At 52.1% G+C, this 19,153-nt stretch overlaps 1 protein-coding gene across 3 annotated transcripts; it reads right to left on the bottom strand.

Annotated features, from left to right (window-relative positions):
* Positions 1-1,240: 1,240 nt before the first annotated feature.
* HSPA12B (heat shock protein family A (Hsp70) member 12B) lies at positions 1,241-16,738 on the bottom strand (the record flags this gene model as incomplete). Of its 3 annotated transcripts, XM_080931280.1 has the most annotated exons (14): positions 16,621-16,655; positions 13,029-13,165; positions 11,804-11,863; positions 10,057-10,154; positions 8,941-9,065; positions 7,627-7,813; positions 7,192-7,296; positions 6,768-6,884; positions 5,193-5,367; positions 4,336-4,422; positions 3,531-3,635; positions 3,174-3,432; positions 2,535-2,638; positions 1,241-1,893 (listed from the first exon to the last, which is right to left on the bottom strand). In XM_080931280.1, exons 3-14 carry the CDS (start codon positions 11,844-11,846, stop codon positions 1,241-1,243), a joined length of 2,058 nt encoding a protein of 685 aa, XP_080787406.1. In that variant the 5' UTR covers positions 11,847-11,863; positions 13,029-13,165; positions 16,621-16,655. The 3 variants fall into 3 exon arrangements, with proteins under 3 accessions (XP_080787406.1, XP_080787404.1, XP_080787405.1); XM_080931278.1 differs by lacking the exon at positions 13,029-13,165 and having other exon boundaries at positions 16,621-16,738; XM_080931279.1 differs by lacking the exon at positions 13,029-13,165 and having other exon boundaries at positions 16,573-16,713.
* Between the last annotated feature and the right edge of the window lie 2,415 nt (positions 16,739-19,153).

The raw sequence follows: 19,153 nt of genomic DNA, 5'->3' as shown, positions 1-19,153 counted from the left end.
CTGCCCTCATCTTCCTTTCCCGCCGCTGTTCATGTGGTGAGGAGGTACAGCTCCTACCCCTCAGGTCTGTGGTACTGGGTTTTTAAATGACTGGTTGGGATAGAGACCTCAATAAATAAAAACTCCAGTAGATTTCAGAGGTCAGCGGGGACTTTTTGTTCTCTTGGGTTGGAAGACTACCCTGTCCTCCAGAGATGGGCCAACTCGATCAGGAGGAAGGTACTGCACCACACTGTGGCACCTGCACCGCAAGGACATGGATGCCTTTAGGGTCTTGAGACTAGTTGCTTGAGCAGGTAGGCATCTGGGACACAAAGCATCTTCAGGAACTGTGGGACAGAGAGAGCAGCAGCTCCCTGCCACATCCTGTTGATCTGTGCAGCGGACAGCTGTCTTTCTAGTATTCATTCTCACTTAAGGGGGTCCCACTTATGGGGTCCCCACTTTGGTGGTTCTAGAAGGCTGTTCTTTTCTTGACCTCACACATATTTATATACATTTTCACCTTAGGGTAAGTTCTCAGGCAGGAAAAGCTGTCTTACACCACGGTTGGCATGAAATGTCTGACATTTCACACTTGGAGAAACTGACTGATCAGATTTCCTAATGTATACTATACTGATATGAGGCAGAGCCGGGACACCCCCCTACCCCTTGCCACAGTAAATTGTCCTTCTGTGGCTGGGCTGGGGGCAAATGGGTCATTTCTAGCTTTTCTGTGGGTCCTTTGAGCACGCCTGTCCATATCTCCAAACTGCTTTCACTGTAGCAATGCAGCCTCCTCGCTGTCAGCCACTGTGCTGCAATTACCAGTCACACATCCAGGAAGGCGCTATCACACCAGTCCCTCTAGCATGGGCCTGACACACCCCTCCCCCTCCCCCGCATGAGATTGCTCTCTTGGGCTTCCTATTGCTTGAAATCAACAGTTATTGAACTCTAACCTTTAGTCCCCAGTTCTGCACCTCCTGTGAGTCCTCAGCAGCTTCGCCTAACCTCAAATTCAGGCCAGTGTTTAATCCTCTGTTGCAGTCTTTATCCACCAAGCCAGGCTCACCCTCTAAGCAAACTTCTTAGAAGTCTCTTACACCTCACCTCTTGGGGTAAGGGGACTTCTAGTGTTCCAGTCAGCAGATCAAGGTACAGCCCTAAAGCGAGTCTCCGATGTGTCCTTACCACAAGAAAGGCACTGCTGTGAAAACCACCATGTCCACGTGTCCCCACCGAAGGGTGCGCTCCCTCAGTTGGAAAGAAAGTCGATGGCTGCCCGCACCGAGCGATTGGTGCTGACATCCACGGCAGTGACCTTAATCTCGGTATCTCCAAACTGCATGGCAGCACGGATCTCGCGGCGGTTGGGGGACGAGCCTGTGTTTTCTGGGCAGCCTTCAGGCTCAAGCTCCAGGCTGAGCGCACCACACTTGCGTACACCAGGGTCAGTGATGAAGCGCGCATCCTCTGCAGCGCAGCAGTACAGGTTGATGAGCACGCGCCGCTGGCCCGGGCGTGCAGGACAGTAGCTGCGCCTCACCTCCTCTCCGAGGGCTACCGACTGCTCTGCTGCTACGAAGCGCTCAAAGACATCGGTGCACCAACGGCGCCCATCACGGACCAGCAATTTCTCGGGTGGGTGGTGGCCAGGCACAAAGCGATTGAGCACGCCCACACCATAAGTGAGTGGGGAGCGGCGCACCCGCACCACACCGGGTGCCTGGCCGAAGAGCACAGCTCCCTTGAGGATGGTGAGGCTCACATCGTGCGGGACCACGACGCGCATGCCACGAGTGCCCAGGGCTTCCTGCACCGCATGCTGCAGCACCGCCGACTCCGCAAAGCCGCCCACCAGGAACAGCAACTTCACACCCTGCACCTCAGGCTTAGCCAGCAGCATCTCTGCAGGGCAAGGGCAGGTTTGGGATGGGGTTCAGGAAGAGAGGGAAGGAGACAGTCACCAAGGCCCACCATATCACGGTAAGTGACGCTTCTGCTACCCCGACTAGTTCTCTCTGGTTTGGTTTTTCAAGACAGGTTTTCTTTGTGTAACAGTCCTGGCTGTCTTGGAACTCGCTTTGTAGACCTGGCTGGCCTCAAACTCACAGAGATCCACCTGCCTCTGCCTAGAGAGCTGGTATAAAAGACGTGTGCCGCCACACCATATTCTTAAAGCATCTAAAAACCAGGTATTAAACCGAGAGCTCTTTGAAGGTTTCTGGCACTCATCAGTGGTCCTGACAGCCCCTAACACCCTTTGCTCCATCTTCATCCTGTGAAGGGTGAAGAATCGGGACTGTATTTACACTGTTCAGGACAGTGTTTACACTAACAGCTCATTTAACCACATTTACAAAAGGGGGAAATGGAGACACCAGTCTACCTTTAACATGGCAGAACTAGTCACCATATCTTGTTTGCTCCAGATCCCATAGATGATTCAGAGTTTCATCCCCGGGTAAGGATGTATGGTGGTTTCCAGGCATAAATGAGAGACCCCCCCCAACCTAAAATTGGTGATGAATGGGGCTCCATGCACTCACCAATGTGTTGGATGATTCCACTGACCGTGGGCTGAAACAGCTCATTCATAGCCTCACAGGACATCCGGAGCATCCCCTGCGAGGACCACTTCACAAAGTTCACACTGTGGGTGGGGAAGGAGGCACGGGTTTGCCCAGCTGTTTGCTGCAGCTTTTAGTCAGGGGTCCTTGTTCCCTACCCATGCCTCCTTGGGGTTGTGTTGGGAATGCCCAACGGGAAATGCAGATGTGACTGTTCACATGGTATGTAAAAGGTGGACACGTGCTCTTATCCTCAGCCCCATTCTTTTATCTGCTTGGCTCATGCGACTCATGATGGCAGAACAAAAACCCTTGCTTGAGAACAGAGGAGCCAAAACATTGAGTAATGGGGCTGGGACTGGGAGAAGAGAAAATTTGCAGCCTTTATCCTTTATGACCCCACTTTGGGCTGCCAATTCCCGCCTGCTGGTGGACTGCCCCTCTACCCAGCATTCACACCCCTCCACCTGTCTGTCGCAAGCTGGCTGGCTGGCATGGTGTATATGTGTGGAACTAACCAGGCCGCTCTCTAGGCCCTGGGGCCCACGACACGCCCTTGCAAGGGCGGCCCACATTAGCGAATGAACGCCGCCTGAACCTTCTTGACCCTGGGCCCACCTGCTCCTGCGCAGGGCGGTCTCCACATTGTGGCCTCGTTGCTTGCGGTAGAAGTCAATGAAGGAGAAGGGAAGTGAAATGTTGAGCGCCCCTGCACGGTGTGGGCCTGCGGTGCGTTTGCGGGCCTCGAAGGCAATGGTTAGATCCACCCAAGCTGCTGGCCGTTGCCTTTTGAATTTGGCGATGAAGTCCTCCCCGAATATGCGGCAGAGCAGCTGCTCAAAGGCCAGGTCCACCCCCACTGCGCCATAAGGGCCGCCTGCAGCAGGGAAGGGGATAGAGAGGGTGTCATTATCAGATAGGCCACCAGGGGACCCGTGCGAGCTGGGTGGCAAGGGTACTTGCTGGTCTACTTGCCAGAAGCCTTGTAGAGCTCCTTGAGGGTTCCATGAGGCTGCTCCAGCTGGTGTACCGTCAGGTCCACTGTGCCACCTCCGCAGTCCGCCACCATGTAGCGGTCTCCTGCACCGGTCAACACAGGCAAACAGTAAGTCCTGAGCCACAGAGTCAATTCACCTGGGCCCATAGGGGCTCACAAGACCGACCCCACAACCAGAGAGCCTGCATAGGACTAGGCTCATGTAACAGTTGTATATTGCTTGGTTTTCAAGTGGGACTCTTAACAGGGGAGCAGCTGTCTGCCTTTAGGACCCTTCCCCCTACCGGGCTGCCTTGTCTAGTCTCAGTAGGAGGAAGATGCACCTAGTCTTACTGCAACTGGGTATGCCAAGGCAGGTTGATATCTGTGGGAGGCCTCCCATTTTCGGAAGAGAAAGAGGAAGAGTGGATGAGGGGGAGGGGAGGGGAGACTCTGGGAGGAGAGGGGGAAATTCAGTGGGGATGTAAAGTAAGTAAATTAATTTAGAAAATGTAAGGGCCTGTCTCTTCAGCCTCACCCTGCCCCTCAGCCTCCAACCCTGCTCCGGGCTTCAAGCTCAGCTTTGGGGGACAGCGTGGAAAAGGGAGGGGACTGAAGGGTTTCAGGATGCAGAGTGTGGAAGGGGGATGACGAGGCTTTGATCATGGAACAAAATCTCCTGAAGGAATGAGTTAGGGGTGCAGCTGTGAGTAGGATGGAGGGAAGCTTCGTGAGTGTACCCTTGCTGCACCCCTCAAGTTCTCTGCACAGCCTGAGGGGTTCCTTCACGCCCTGCTATCTCACCTTCTTGCATCGATGCCCACAGTTCTCCCACACCGGACTCCACCAGGAATGTTCGGCTGTGGCGAGACCTACGAAGCTGCTCCCGGGCTGGGGTTGGGCACAGCAAGAAAATGAGGTTAGGACCTACCAGTCTCAACCCTTGTTTTTATCAAGGCTGTCCGGAGTGCTGTAACAAAAATGATCCCTAACCCCAGACACCAGAGTAGCCAGCCAGAAGCATTTCTGGACACAGGACTTTGCTGTGACCCAGAGAGAGCGTAGACCTTGGTACAGTCAGGCCCAAGAGACTGAAGAATCTGGTGGTGGATAATTCCCAGTGTCCCAGGGAAGTTCAGGACTTGGGGCCTCTCCCTGCCAGGGAGATCACATTTAGGAGGAAGACCAAAACTGACTACAGTTGTTCTCAGCCTCCGTGCCTGGGTCTGGCTGTAAGAGCTTTGGTGGCTGAGGGTCAGGGTTGGGCAGGGCTGATATGTGGGATAGCAGCTGATAGCTGTTCATAGAAAAGCCTCCTAGAAGGAGGAGGCTGGGGCCCAGCCCGGCCCTTGTTAGTGTCCACTGAGCACTGCCCCCAAGGTAGTTTGTGTCTCCCTGATTCTCAGACTCTGCTTCCCTGGTCAAAAGTGAGATTGTCCTCAACCTAAGGTCCTCGTGCTAAGGCTGTGGTTCCCCCCATACCCTTCCACTCTCCACAACTCTACCAGGCATATTCCTGCCTCTGATTGGGTTCCCTCAGGATGGTGATTCTCTCTTCTTCATCCTACATATAAATAACCCTCCAGTTTCCTTGACTCTCTAACCTCCAAGGGGACCTGCCATCAAACCCAGCACTAGGCAGCAACTCTGGGGCAGCTTACCGTGTCGGAAGCTGGAGTCAATGGACCGCCGTTCGCCCAGGCGCCCACCACCCGAAGCCCGGCTACTCAGGTCCATGAGCTGGTGCAGGCGAAGTTTTCGACAGTAGACAGAGGCAGCCTCAGGCTCCAGGGCAATGAGTAGTTTTTCTGCATCCTCTCGAGACACCAGGCCAGCCTGGGAATAGGTGGTGGCCAGCACCATAGACTGTCACATACGGTGGTGCTCTGGGGTCTGGCTGCTCCCACCTCTTCTCCCCTCATACAACCATCCATGCTAAACCTGTCAGGTCCCTTCACGCTGCACACAGCTGAAGCTGTCTCACAACCATGAGGTCAGGCCGGCCGGGGTCAGTGGGTCAAAGGGTTACAGAGCAGGAGACAAGAGATGGCATAGCTGTAGCAAGTTTCCCATCAGGTACAGAGCTGGCTAGCTGTGTGCTGCCTGTGGTGTTACTGAGGAAATTCTAGCACAGGGTGAATGGGTACAGTGGACTGGAGGGGACAGTGGGACAGTGCTGGGCTCACCCGGCTGGTGTCAGATATTGGTCATAGGTTGCCCCACTCCCAGGAGAACTTTGTTCCCAGAGAATCTGCTATCACAGGAAGGAAATAGTGAAATTCCAGGCACCGTGACAGGCTAGTGGGGTAGGGAGAAACACTCCAGATCTGTTATTTCCTGCAGCAGGACAAAGGCTCTCTCCGGAGAGTTTAGACTTTGTGGAATTCCATGCATTCTGAGCAGGTTAGGAAGAGGGAGACAGGTAGGAGTGGAGGCTTCCTGCCCAGGGCTACCCCTTTCTGAGCTGGTATCAGGGAGCTATGTGGGAGAAAGCAGGGCAGGTAAATGGGCAGCCTTGTTTGTTCTGTCTGGGGACCCCTGAACCCTGCAGAGAGGCTCTCTGCCTAAGGTCACTCCCTTCTAGGGACAAGCATAGCTACCCATAGTCCTGTCATCTGGCCAACAGTTATAGGCATATTGGTATCTCCAAAGAGGCCCAAGGTAGGCTTGAGATAACCTTTTGGATCTCCCAGGGGTTTGTTTCTCTAGGCCCCAGAGGCAGAGCTAAGCAACCCAGCTTGCTCTGTGAGGTCTTTCTCCATTGGAGAGTGTAGTGTCTGAACCCCCATTCTCTGGTAGAAAGACAGCACACCGTTGGCCCCATTGTGGACATCTCACCACAGTTGTCCATCTGTGGTTTCCTATGGAACAGAACTGAAGCTAGACTCCGTCCTTGCTCAGAACTCCCTGGTCCCGATTCCTCCGGTCCGGAATCGAGAGTCCCTCTTCAACAGACTATATGCACAGTACTCCCTATCTTGGGCTCTGCTTCTCAGAACTTGATAGGACACGATATTTGATGGCCTATACCTCTTGTCCAACTGCTCTTGTTTTTGCAGGCCCACCTCCCCCACTCTCCTGGGAACAACAGCTCTCCAAAATCCCAGCAAGGAAACGGCGAATATCTTCACACAATAATTGTGTGGTCCTCTGGGTTGAAGGGTAGATGAGGTATGGGCTACACCCAGGGCCATCTTGTGTGGGGGTGGGGCACAGTTCCACCAGCAAGTTCTCACCAGGTAGGCCGCCTCTCTCATGAACTGTTTAGCTGGCTGTTTCCAGATGGCAGGCACAGTCAGCACCCAGCGTACAGCATCCCTCTCAAGCACACACTCGCTCTGCTCTCTCAGCTCCTGCAATGGGGGTTGGGGGGGTGGACAGTAAGGTGACAGTAGGTCTGAAGCATTTTCAATAAGGACTAATTGAGCCACAGGGGTGGGGTGGGGAGGGTGTTCCCAACTTCGGGGAAAAAAAAATCTCTTGTAGGAGTGAGAAGTCTAACTTTGACCTGGCTGATCTAAGTTCAAGTTCAGGGAGACAGGACAGGAACCAGCCAGTGACAGCTCATCTTCTGGACACAGGGTGGCATGAGGGGAGAGGAAGGGAGTAGGGGGCTAGGGTGTCCCTACCCCAGTCAGTGGGTTGGGAAGAGCAACACACCTGAAGGGCGTGTTCCTTGAAGAAGCGGAGGGCATGGGCAAACACCTCCAGAGCTAGCATCTTCTTTCCATTCACCGCCTCTAGCTGGGTCTTCAAGGTAAGATCCTGGCGGAGACACAGGGCCATTCTGTAGGAGGCCATAGGTCCGCCTGTTTCCTGATGACTTCCTCCCTATCATCACCCCTGTGTGTCCCATCGTCTTCTGTCTCACATCAGCTCTGCTGGGAGCCACAGCCATTCTCTAGCTCTGCCTCGTACTCCCCTGACCCATCTTTATGAACCCACAATGGGAGTCTGGCCCTGTGTCCTGCGGATACCCCACCCTCTAGCACCTAATTAGGCCGTTCCTCTGGCCTTTTAGCTATGCCCTGCTCGCCACTAACACTGTCTGCCACCTTCTCGGCTCTGCCTCCCTTGTCTGGCCACATGGCTCACAGTAGCACTGTGGATCTTCATCTTAAACTTCTCAAAGTAGAGCCAGTCCCGAGCCTCCTCAGGGTCTAAGTCGTGGTAGTAGTCACGGGCAGTGTAGCCAAAACTATGGAAGATGCCTTCTGGGGTCAGCAGCAGGCAAGTGGGGGTCTTCTGGTGGGCCACGCCTGGGTCCCCTCCCTCCCATTTCCTGTGAAGACAAAGGCAGTCAGAGTCAACCTTCTCACAGTTGGGTGCTGGCCCTGGGACCGGTTGTGTGACCGAGAGCAAGTCCCTCCACCCATTTCTATCTGTAAAATGGAAATATTGGAAGTGGGAGTTGTGACTGTGACCCCAACACTCGGGAGGCTGAGGAGGGGTGACTGCCAGCCCAGACCACAGAGTGACACCATCTTTCCAAAGCTCCCCCTCACCACCAGAAATAATAATAGTACATATCTCTTAGGGCCTCATGAAAATCAAAAGGTGCCAATTTCCTAAGTGCTGCCCCTGGGATCCTAATTATCCTAGGGGCCCTGAGAGACCTCTGGGCAGGGTGCCCCATTTGACCTATCCTCTGTATTATGAGCAACAACAAGTTATTGTTCGGTAGCCTGTGTCTGGCCCCTGATGTGTTTTCCTGAGACCCAAGCAGAAGCCAACTCTAGAGCAGTCACTGTGTAGTCCTCAAGGTTGTTTTCCCAGGCCAAATTACTTCAAGATCTTCTACGATTCCTTCCTTTGTTTCCTCCCTCTCTCCCTCCCTTTCTCTCTTTCTCCCTTCCCTTCTACTACTTTTAGAGTGTAGGCTGAGCATTGGTGGCACCTATAACCCTGTCACTGAAAAGAGCGGGTAGGGAGTGGGAGTCTGTCTCTCCAGAGCTCCACAGCCGGCTAGTCTAGTCAGTAGGTGAGCTCTGCATTCAGTGAGAGGCCTGTGTGGATAAAACAGAGCAGAATGACAGCGGAAGATACCTCTTAGCCTCTGGCCTTAATATGCACATGCGTGTGCACAAACACACACTATACATATATACACACAATTAAAACATATACCCCTAAGGTAAAGCCCTGGGTTGGAAATACAGTCCAAGACCACTTGGGGAACATGTTTGTGGCCCTGGGTTTGATGTCCAGCCCTGCAAATAAAAATAAATTCATGAAGCCCAACATCCCTGTAGTGGGTAGGAGTACTCCAAATAATGCAGATCAGACACGAGGTCCATTCTTCAGCCTTTTGGCCAATGAGCAGCCCTAGAGCTGCAAAGAGCTCTGATAAGACCCTGTCCCATGGGTGACCTATACCAGCGTTTGAAGTCCCTCCTTCAGTGTCCTCACCTCATCATGTGGATGGCCTCAGGGTCGCTAGCAAAGCTGAAGGCATAGCCACTGGATGTGGTCCCAAAGTCGATGGCCACGACCACGGAGAAAGAAGCCTGCTGTGGAGCTCGGGCCTCTGGCTTCTGCAAATCCAAGACAAAGTCAGGCACCGGCTAACAGGAACGCTGCCCCTTTACTTCCTGTGGCCCAAAGCAGCTTTGTCCCAGTCCCTGGTCTTCCTTCCTGGTTTCCCACCTCCAGGCGAGACCTGGCTATGGCACCAGCTCCTACAGTCCAAGGCCTGTCAGGTAGCCACGGCAGTTTTGGATGAAATGACTGCCCTCTAGTTCACCTGACTTCTGCCCACACTCCCTCAGCCCACCTCCACCTCAGCCATTTTCAGAGCCTGCTACTACTAGCCTTGCTCTGGCTAGGAGCGGTTTGCTCTTCCGGGCCACTTTTTAATATATGATGTGCATCTTTTGACCTCCTGATTTTGTAACACAAACTGGGAGAGAGGAGGGGCCCCATCCCTGTACTTCTCCCAAGCTAGGCCTGGGCTCCCTGAACAAAAGGGACTCCAAGCTGCATGACCAGGACAAAGCCGTATCGGGGAGGTAACCCAGAAAAGCTGTGTAGAGGCTATGTCTTAGAAACTTCAATTGTGCAGTTTCTAAACATTTAAAACACTACACTTCTCCCTAAGGTTTAGAGTCTGTTAGGCCTCTGGTTGGCAAAAGCAGTGCTCTGAGGACCTAGAAAAGTCACATGCTTGCCTAAGGTCAGCCGCGGTGGCTCCCATGAGTCTTCCTGCTACACAGAGCAGTGGAAGTGAGTTACCTGAAGCTTTTATTTTCAATAGAATTATTGTGCCTACAGCCCGAGGCCATGGGGGGACCACGATCTCTAGACCAACCAAGTAGTTCCTGATAGAGGTCCCGTGATAACCCAGGTATGTCTGTGAAGGTGCCTGGGCACAGTTGCAGTGTGTCTGCCGACCAGAAGAACAGGGGCAGGGAAGCTCCTCTCCTCATTACTTTTCTCCAGTCTCGTCCCTGCCACAGCTCTGCCAGGCCCTGCCCTCCTCCATGACACCCAGACCATCTACCACCCAAATTTCCCATCAGGGCTTACTGGAGACTGTGAAGGTGTGAGGGGAGCGATACCGCAGCTTTCCTGGGTCCTTGGGGAGCCGGGAGGGGTGGGCACCGGGGACCTATCTGGGCTCGAGCCTGTAGGAGAGAGAGGTCACGTCATCCCAGAACAGACTGGGAAGCAGGAGCCCAAGTCAGGATTAAGGGTTCTTCTATCTGTTCTCACTGAGTCTGGCTGAGGTTACAGCTAAGAAAGGAAGACTGGGAGGGGTAGGAAGGCCATGCATGATACAGGATTAGGGTCTAAGTGTCTGCCTGGATCAGCCAGAAGCAACCATCTCCCTGGATGCTGACTTATATATTACCCGGGCATAGCTTCCCAATTCCCCTTAAGCACAAAGAAAGAACAGAAGGAGGCAAGGAAGCATTTTGTAGAGAAAGTCAGAATCTAGAGATGAGCAGGCAGGAACAGTGGCCAGATGGGCTCCTGTGACAGAGCTGGAGGGGACTCCAGGTGCTGTGACGTGGGAAATTTGTCCCAGAGGCAAGTTGTTCCTCTCTGCTATTAAGTTGGGTCACATTGTTCTAATCAGGACTTGAGGGAGTTTCCCTATACCCCCAAGGCACAGACAGGACTAGAAGGGGAAGGCAGTGGCTACCCCAGCCCAGCTCTGTGTCTGGGGATGTCCACAGCACCAGGAATTTAGATCACCTGTTCCAGCACACATACACACACTCACATTAGCATTGGAGGCAGAAGGGTTCCTGAGAGTGTCCTAAAGGGCCAGGCCTGGGCTAGACTCTAGGGGCTAGGAAGCAGAGTATTCTCCAGGAGGGTCTTGGGCCTGGTTTGAGTTAGACACTTGTGGGACTGGAAGGCCAGCCTAGCTGGACACCCAAAAGTGCCCATCAAATCACTAGTCACCATCACACTAAGGTTTGCTAAGGATCATGGGAGGGGGTGGCAGTGAGACCCTGGCGCCAATGGATGCGGCTAGGTAGTCTGGCAATAGAAGTAGGGCGGGGTCTGGTATGAAGACCTGTGTCAGTGGGTCTGATTGGCTGTACTCTGGGCCAGGGATGGCTGTGCTCCCTCAGCCCAGTCAAGTGATCCTTGACAGTGGTCCTGTGATAGCCCAGGTCTATACGAGGTGCCCAAGCACAGTTGCAGTTCCTCTGGGTCAGGAAAACTACAGTTCAAGATCCTCTCCCTTGGGCGTCCAGTACAGACCAGGCCCTGCTGTCAGCTCTAATGCAAGAGGCAGCTGTGGGGCTTGAGCCTGGGAAGGGAGGCAGGAAGGAAGGGCCCGGCCCACCAGGTCTTTGTGAATGGACTTCCTGAGGAGTGTCCCCTCCTGCCTGCTGGCCTCCCACCCTGCAGGGAGCACAAAGCCTGCACTCGGATGAGGGCAGACGTGCAGTGTTCAGAGCACACAGGCTCACCTGCAGACCACTCGAATCACACAGGTGATATGCACAGGGATCCCCTGCCCACTCACAAAGGGCCCCACGCACACATTTGCACAAAGCATATGCAAGGCCTTTTCTCATACAGACAAGAGGATGCACATGCACTAACACACAGGGGTCTCTGAACAGAAACGTTGTGTATATAGATCACCCCTGCACACATGTGCACACACATGCACACACGCACACACAGAATGGAATGTATAGAATGGCTCTCTGGAATCTCTGTTGAGAGAGGCAACTGGGGGCAGTAGCTACTAGTCTCCATTCAGAGGCAAGTGGGGGAGGTGGGCAGGGTTGAGCAGAAGAGGTCTTACTGATATACAGCCCTTGCAGGCCCATTTCTGGGACAGTCAACATCCTTGCAGTTTCTGTAGCTGTGAACAAGAACAAACAAGCAAAATGAGGCTTACTTCTTTGCTCTTTCATGGGATGCTATTTCTGCTATTTCTTTACTCTGTTCCAGAGTCATTTGATACTAATCCCCAACATGCCATTGCTGTTTTACTCAGAAACTCTTGAGTGTGTCTCTGTTGGAGATAAAGGTGTCATCACATTCTGAAAACCACCATTATAATTCTGCTATCATGTCTAACCAAATTCCTTTATATCATGTGTGTATGTTACAAACACACACGCTCATACATACATGTATTTTCCCCATTTACCAAAGATGGAAGGAAACTTGAATGGCAATGAAATAAATATGCTTGCTTCTCTTTTACACAAAACATTAAATCTTGGCCAGGCATGGTGACACATGCCTCTACTCTCAGCACTTGGGAGGTGACACAGGAGGATCAGGAATTCGAGGTTCACTTTGGCTACATATCAAGTTGAAAGGTAACCTAGGATCCATGACACCTGTCTCAATAAAACCAATAAATAAATAAGTATCGGCTGAATATTTGATATCGTGGGATGTAAGGCACCTCCAACATTTTCCAGAGTCGACTGATGTTTTGATTTTACAATGGTAAAGCTAAGTACCGTGCTTCACATAAGTACACAGTACAAAATGACAGAACTATTTTTAAATCCACCTCAGAAACTGCAAGAAATTCTATTCTAATCTCAAGTCAAAATTCATTCATCTATTTTTTTAATGAAATTCAAATCAGCAACCCAAACAGTGGTCTTTAAAATCAGACATCATCATGGCTGGAGAGATGGTCTAGTGGTTAGAAACTGCCCTCCCAGAGGAGCTGGGGTCAGTTCCACAACCATCTGTAATTCCAGTTCCAGGGGAATCTCATGCTCTTTTCTGGCATCTGGGGGCACCAGGCATGAAAGTGGAGCAGAGACATACACAGGCAGGCAAAACATCCATACATAAAAGAAGTAAAAGTCATAAAAACCAAACATCCTTTAAAAAACAAAAGCGACAATAAAAACCCTCCAAATTTCTTCTAACTTAATATAATCCAGTGATATTTATACTGAGGCATGTTGGTGGAAGAATGTTAGAGTCTTTGTTTTCTGTAATTAAACCAGCATGTTCCTATAAGGAGCCATGTAAGAGTTACATAATTTTGTATGTACCATAAAAACACTGTAACTCCTGCCGCAGAACAGCCTCAAATCTGAAGTACTTCTGTCAGCTTACACTGGAAGGTGGACGGGAATTCACGGTGCAGAGGGAGCAGTGTCTTCAGAACCAAGGCTGCTATGGGCCAGCGCTGCCAGAGGCAATCAGATTTATTGACATCTTGATTTTGAAGTAAATTTTGGTCATGGAACATTCGGCAAACTTACTGTTGCCACATTTTCATTTTTATCTGTTTAGCCAGGTATCCTCAGAATGGGGTCGTTAGCTACGGCTTAGGAAACCATGGTCTGTGCCTGTTCTGGTCACTCAGGAGATCATGATCAGACAAGCATCAGTAAGTAAGCCTCAGGTTCAGCAGCACCAGCATCGCTGTCCTAGCCAGGGGCTCAAGGTAATGTAGACTCCAATGCTGACCTGCTATCTCTCCCTCTCCCTTCCTTTCTCTCTCTTCTTTCTTTTCTCTCTGTGTGTGTGTGTGTGTGTGTGTGTGTGTGTGTGTGTGTGTTTCTGAGACAGGATTTTTCTGTATAGCTCTGGCTGTTTTGGAACTTGCTTTGTAAACCAGACTGGCCTCAAACTCAGAGATCTCTCTGCCTCTGCTTCCTGAGTTAGTTCCTGGGATTAAAGGCATGGGCCACCACTGCCAACCAGAACCTATGTTTTAATTCCTAGGATAATTCAGATTCTCCTTATCATTTAATTCATGCTCCAGTGTTCTCCATGCTCGGTGGCCTGCAAAACATGGGCTACTGCTCTCACCGATGAGCCCGGCTTCTCCTCTAGAGGTGGAGGCTGCTCTCTGTAGCCTGATCAGGAAGTTTTGCTAACAGAACACAAGCAGACACAGAGCCCGGCAGCGGCACACCCATGCACACAAGGATACTCCCTTGCTCACTCACCATCTGAACACACCCAGCCCATCACTGAAAGACAGCCAGATTCTCGTAGACTTGTCTATCCAGGGTACATCTGTGTGGTCAGCACCATGGAGATTTCTAGATTCTCAGAGAGACACGGCTGCACTGGGGTCAGAATTAGGGAAGGATGAGGGCTGGCTGTCGCTACGGGATGATGCCTAGAAAGGGCAAAGCTAACAAGAGGGGACCCATAAGAGTCCTGGGAGTCAGGACAGAGTCCAGCTCAGGGTAAGAGGGGTACACTAGAGGGAAATACCACAAACTCTCCAGAGCTGACACTGTATGTTAATTGTACATTCACTTACAAAGTAGTGTTAGCTAGAAAGCAGCCATGTTAGGAATCTTTATACTGAAGAGATTGGCAAAAACTACAAGTCAGGCTTTTCTCTTTCTTCAAGAACTGGCTGCATTTGCTGGCCTGTCACTGCATCAAAGCCCACAGCAGCACATATTGAGCACTTGTCATATAGGTGCTGAGAGCCACCCGGATGGATGGATGGATGGATGGATGGATGAATGGATGGATGGGTGGATGGATGAATGGATAGATGGATGGATGATGGATGGATGGATGGATGGATGGATGGATGGGTGGATGGATGGATGGATGATGGATGGATGGATGAATGGATGGATGGATGGATGATGGATGGATGGATGAATGGATGGATGGATGAATGGATGGATGATGGGTGGATGGATGGATGATGGATGGATGATGGATGGATGGATGGATGGATGATGGATGGATGGATGGATGGGTGGATGGATGGATGGATGATGGATGGATGGATGAATGGATGGATGGATGGATGATGGATGGATGGATGAATGGATGGATGGATGGATGGGTGGATGGATGGATGGATGGATGGATGGATGGATTTTTCTGAGCCAAGCTCATTGGATGGTGGAAAATAACCTTGAACTTTCAAGAAAAAAAGATTGAATTGTTAATCCAAGGCTTAATTCCTGTCACAAGTAGATGCCTACACCTCCCAGCATGGCACCTGACATGAGTGGATCACCTCTCTGTATCTCACTGTAATGGGTGATACTGGGCTTGTGAGGACCACATTCAGGTATGACAAGTGGTGGGAGAGGCAGGGAGCTGGGCGTGTGTGAACAGCACTCTCTGCTTCTCTATGTGGATCAGTACTGGGTCTCACTGGGAATTTTAATGTACCTACCCTGAGTTCTTTTTGACAGAGGTGGGAACTGAAATTATGGTGGAGTTTCCACAGATCCCTAAGAGGTGGTGGTAAAGGGCCTAGATGTGCAAGGACGCACATGTGCCCCAACCATGTGTCTTCAAGACCTTCCCACCGTCCCATGCACATATACCCAAAAAACATTTGAAGAGAATGCTGACTAAAGGGCTCTGGACAACTTAGCTCCCAACAGCAAGGTCAGTGTACAGAGGTAGACCACCAATCCCGGGGACTTTCTAACTTCACGGTAGCAGCATCTCAGTTTGAGAGTCACTGAGTCGGATAGTTTGGTTTACAGAAAGCCGCCCCAATTTCCCAGTGGAGAATCCACGCCAAATCCTGACCCAGCCATTTAGCCCTGCCTATGGCCAGCTCTTAACTCTTGGCCTCATGACTCCTACTCTTCAGATTCACCCTGACCTAAATACCTGACTGCTATCTAACAGACATGGCCTAGGAATGGGTGTGGCCAAATGGGAACTCCGAGACTTCTCCAGGTCTCACATTAGCCTAGAATGCTTTTGCCTGACGGACACAGTTCTCCAGGGGTGTCTTCTTGCATGGGGTGATTAGGCTGTGTACCTGTGATCTCCAGAACTCTGCAGGTGTGTAGCACTGCTGGGCTTCCTGTTTCTACATGATCCCCGTGGGAACAAAGAACCACTCAGATCTTAGCAGGTCCCTCTTCTCAGCGACCCTGCCTCCCTTGCTAGCACCCTGCCAGCCCTTTAACAGGACTGTCAGCAGGCTACAGTCAACTGGGGCCACAGGATCAGATCAGAACTGGCAGCTTTGCTTTCCACACATGCAACGCCCCTCTGCGTACTCATCATGGGAATCACTAGTTTACAATCTCTGTCCCACTGAACCCTAATGCCCTCTTATCCATGAGCAGCACATTTATCAACAAAATATTTCACTTTCCACGGCTCCATCTGTTCGTGGCAATCTGAATAAGGGTTCCTTCCTTCTCTGCTCCACCGACAGACTTACTCTACATATAACTCCTCTAACCTTATAGAAGCTCAGACCCCACCCAAGTTGGATCCCCACCCAAGCCTCTTTGAGAGAAACCTGAGGTCTCAGGAGAATTGACATCCTGATCAGATGCTCTCCCATGTCCTTGGATCTCAGTGGCTGGGAGCTCCAGACGCACTTCTTGACAAAAATACATTCAAACCCCAGTCTCACTTCTGGCCTAGGCAGCAAGTCCCCACAACTGCTTAAGTGAGCAGGCCCCAGTCCACAGCGACTCGCCTGCCAGCCCCACCCCACCCCCCCTGAACGCGGCTGTTCCAGACCAAAACTCCAGTGGGGCTCCATAGCCCCAGGTAGGAGCCTGCGCTCAGTTGCCTCCCCCTGCCTGGGCCAGGGGGCCCGCCTCCTCCAGGAGCTTGCAGATCTCTCACCCAGTCCATGGGCTCTCCGGGGAGCCCAGAGGTCCTTCCCCAGCTCACCTCCGTCCCTCGGACAGTTCTGCCGGGTCTTGCTGCCTGGGTGCTAACTCAGAGTCCCCGCAGCAGAGCCTACTGTGGCCCTAGACGTGAGCCCGGCCAGTCTATCCACCCTCCCCCAGGCCGGATGGCCTCACTCGCCGCCCAGATGTGCGAGCCTGGGCGGGGCCTGTCTGCGCGGGGCTCAGCCGAGGGGGCCCAGCCCGAGCCCCTCCCAATTCCCTCGCAACACAGCAGCACCGCCGGCCAGCGGTGCCTCCCCTGCTCAGAGTGGGTGGGATGGGAGAAGGCAGAGGGGGAGGAGCAGGGTGGGTGGAGAATTCCAGACCCTCAAAGACCTGCTGTTTGTCTTTCCCTAGCTGCCCACCCTGGGGCTGGGCCTTGGCATCTGCTGTCCAGAGTCTAGTCCCCCACAGAGGGTGACCCTGTTCCAGGTCTTTGCAGTCTCCTCCTCAACACTTTTCCTAGCGGGTGTCTCCAATGACTGAACTTAGGGTGGAGGCAGAAGTTAGGTTTCCAGGCTGGGACCTCAGGCCTGGCTGGAGACCACCCATTCTGCCTCAGCAGTGAGAAGTCCTCAACCTTTCAAATGAGGCTCAAGGCCTTCTTGGATCAACCCCAGGGCCTCCTGGTAATGCCAGGACCTGATTTCCACATCAGGAGGCTTGTAGGGGAAGCCCTGGTTATCAGGTGTTTGCTCAGCTCTGTCTTGTAGTCCCTGGACCTGTCAACTCCTCTGGTCCTTTGCGCCCCACAAAGGCTTGAGCTGCTTCCAGACCCTTACCTGCTCCCCTAGACCCAGCAGTGGACAAGGGGGGGGACTGCATTTGTTCTCTGCCTACCCACCCCTTTACCAGGCCATTTTTCCTCTGCTTAGCTTCTTTCACTGTGCCCAGAGGAAATGTCCCCTTCCCTAGGGCTTGCTGCCCATACTGTCATATCTGCTGTGCCAGGGGACTTTCTGACAGAGGTCAGGGCTGAAGGGGTGTGTCTGTCCCAGCCAGGTGTCCAGCCAGCAGTTTTCCCTGTCTGCCTGAGGTCAATGCCCCTCTGCAGTATGGCTGTGTGACACTGTATCTTGTGTGACGAGGCTTTTAAAAAAAAATCAATCAATTAATTACTTTATTCACTTTACATCACAGTTGCAGACCCTAAAGCCCCTCCCCCATCCCCTTCACCTCTGAGAAGGGGGAGCCCCCACCCCACCCCCGGGTGTGCCAGTTCTTCAGTGACCAGACTTTGTGCAGAGGCTTCCAGGGGCTTAGACCTCCTTCAGGATCAGACTCTCCCACACGCTTGCTTCTTGTTTTTTTTTCATTTTGTTTTCCCCCGGGCCACAACCGCAGGTCCCCAGCTCAGGTGATGACCTGAGGACACTCCATTCATGAAGCTCCACCTCTGTGGTGGGTCCTGCTTCTCTTCAGTCACCACCCCATCTTTGCTCAGCTACCCTAACCTTAACCATAACCATAACCGTAACTGTCTACACAGCAAATGATTCACAAGAATCCTTGATCCATGTTAGAAGTCTGGTTCAGTTACCATGGGAAGTTTGGTCCTAATGGGTGTAGATGAAGGGCCTGCTTGAGTGCCTGCCTGCCCTTCACCTAGATGGGCCCTCCTTTCTCCCTCCTGCTCTTCTCTAGTGCCACCATAGGCCTGCCCACTGTCCTCAGAGGTTTCTGGCTCCTCTGGTCACCTCCGAGTGTGCCCTCTGCTTTTTCAGGCCCTTTCTAGTCTTTCTTTGGGTGCTTCCCTGAGCTCATGGCCTTCCTTTCCAGCGGATGCCTTCTCTTCTAGTCCCACCCTTCTGGTTTCTAATGTGTATCTGGTGAATTTTCAAACACAGAAATCCTGCCCATCACCCACGATCCAGGTTTCTTCACTGCTCTGACAAACCCACAGGAGATCCCATTGTTCAAAGCACGTGCTACCCTTGCTCAGTGTTTCTACCCGCCTTTCCCAGGCCCAGCCTCCAACACCTCTGTGCTCTTCCCAGACCCGAGCTTCTGAACATTCGAGCCACCTGGGCTGGCACTGATTCTGACCTCCTTACCATCATCCCTCTCTTCTTCAGGCCTTTGGAAGAAACTAGGCCCTTGTATTTTGCTTCAGATGTGGTGTCTGCTTAGAATGCTCCCAGCCCCAGGTACCACCACATGGGTTTCTAAGAGGAACCTGTGAGTTTGGAATGCAGAGCAGAGCTCTTTGCTCCTGGCACCCATGACATGGCAGAGAAGCAGGCAGCTTTAGGGTGGAAGGTAACATTGATATTTAAGACATGCTTTCTGCTATCTAAGCCCATTGATGCTAAGGACCAATAGAGAGAACTTTACAGTTGTGCTCCAACCTGTTATTGAAGCCTGGCTTCTAGTTCCATTCCAAATACTGGAAAATGCATGAAAATGTACACACACATACACATACACACACAGGTATGCATGTATACAGGGAAGGAAGAAGATGGGAAAGGGAGGAGAAGGGAAGGAAAGGGAAAGGAAGGGAAGAGAAGGGAAGGGAGGGGAGGGGAAGAGAA

The sequence above is a fragment of the Micromys minutus genome, assembly GCF_963924665.1.
Source record: "Micromys minutus genome assembly, chromosome: 17".
Lineage (NCBI taxonomy): Eukaryota > Metazoa > Chordata > Mammalia > Rodentia > Muridae > Micromys > Micromys minutus.
Note: the sequence above shows the minus strand (reverse complement) of the source record. Positions and strands in the feature narration are given on the sequence as shown.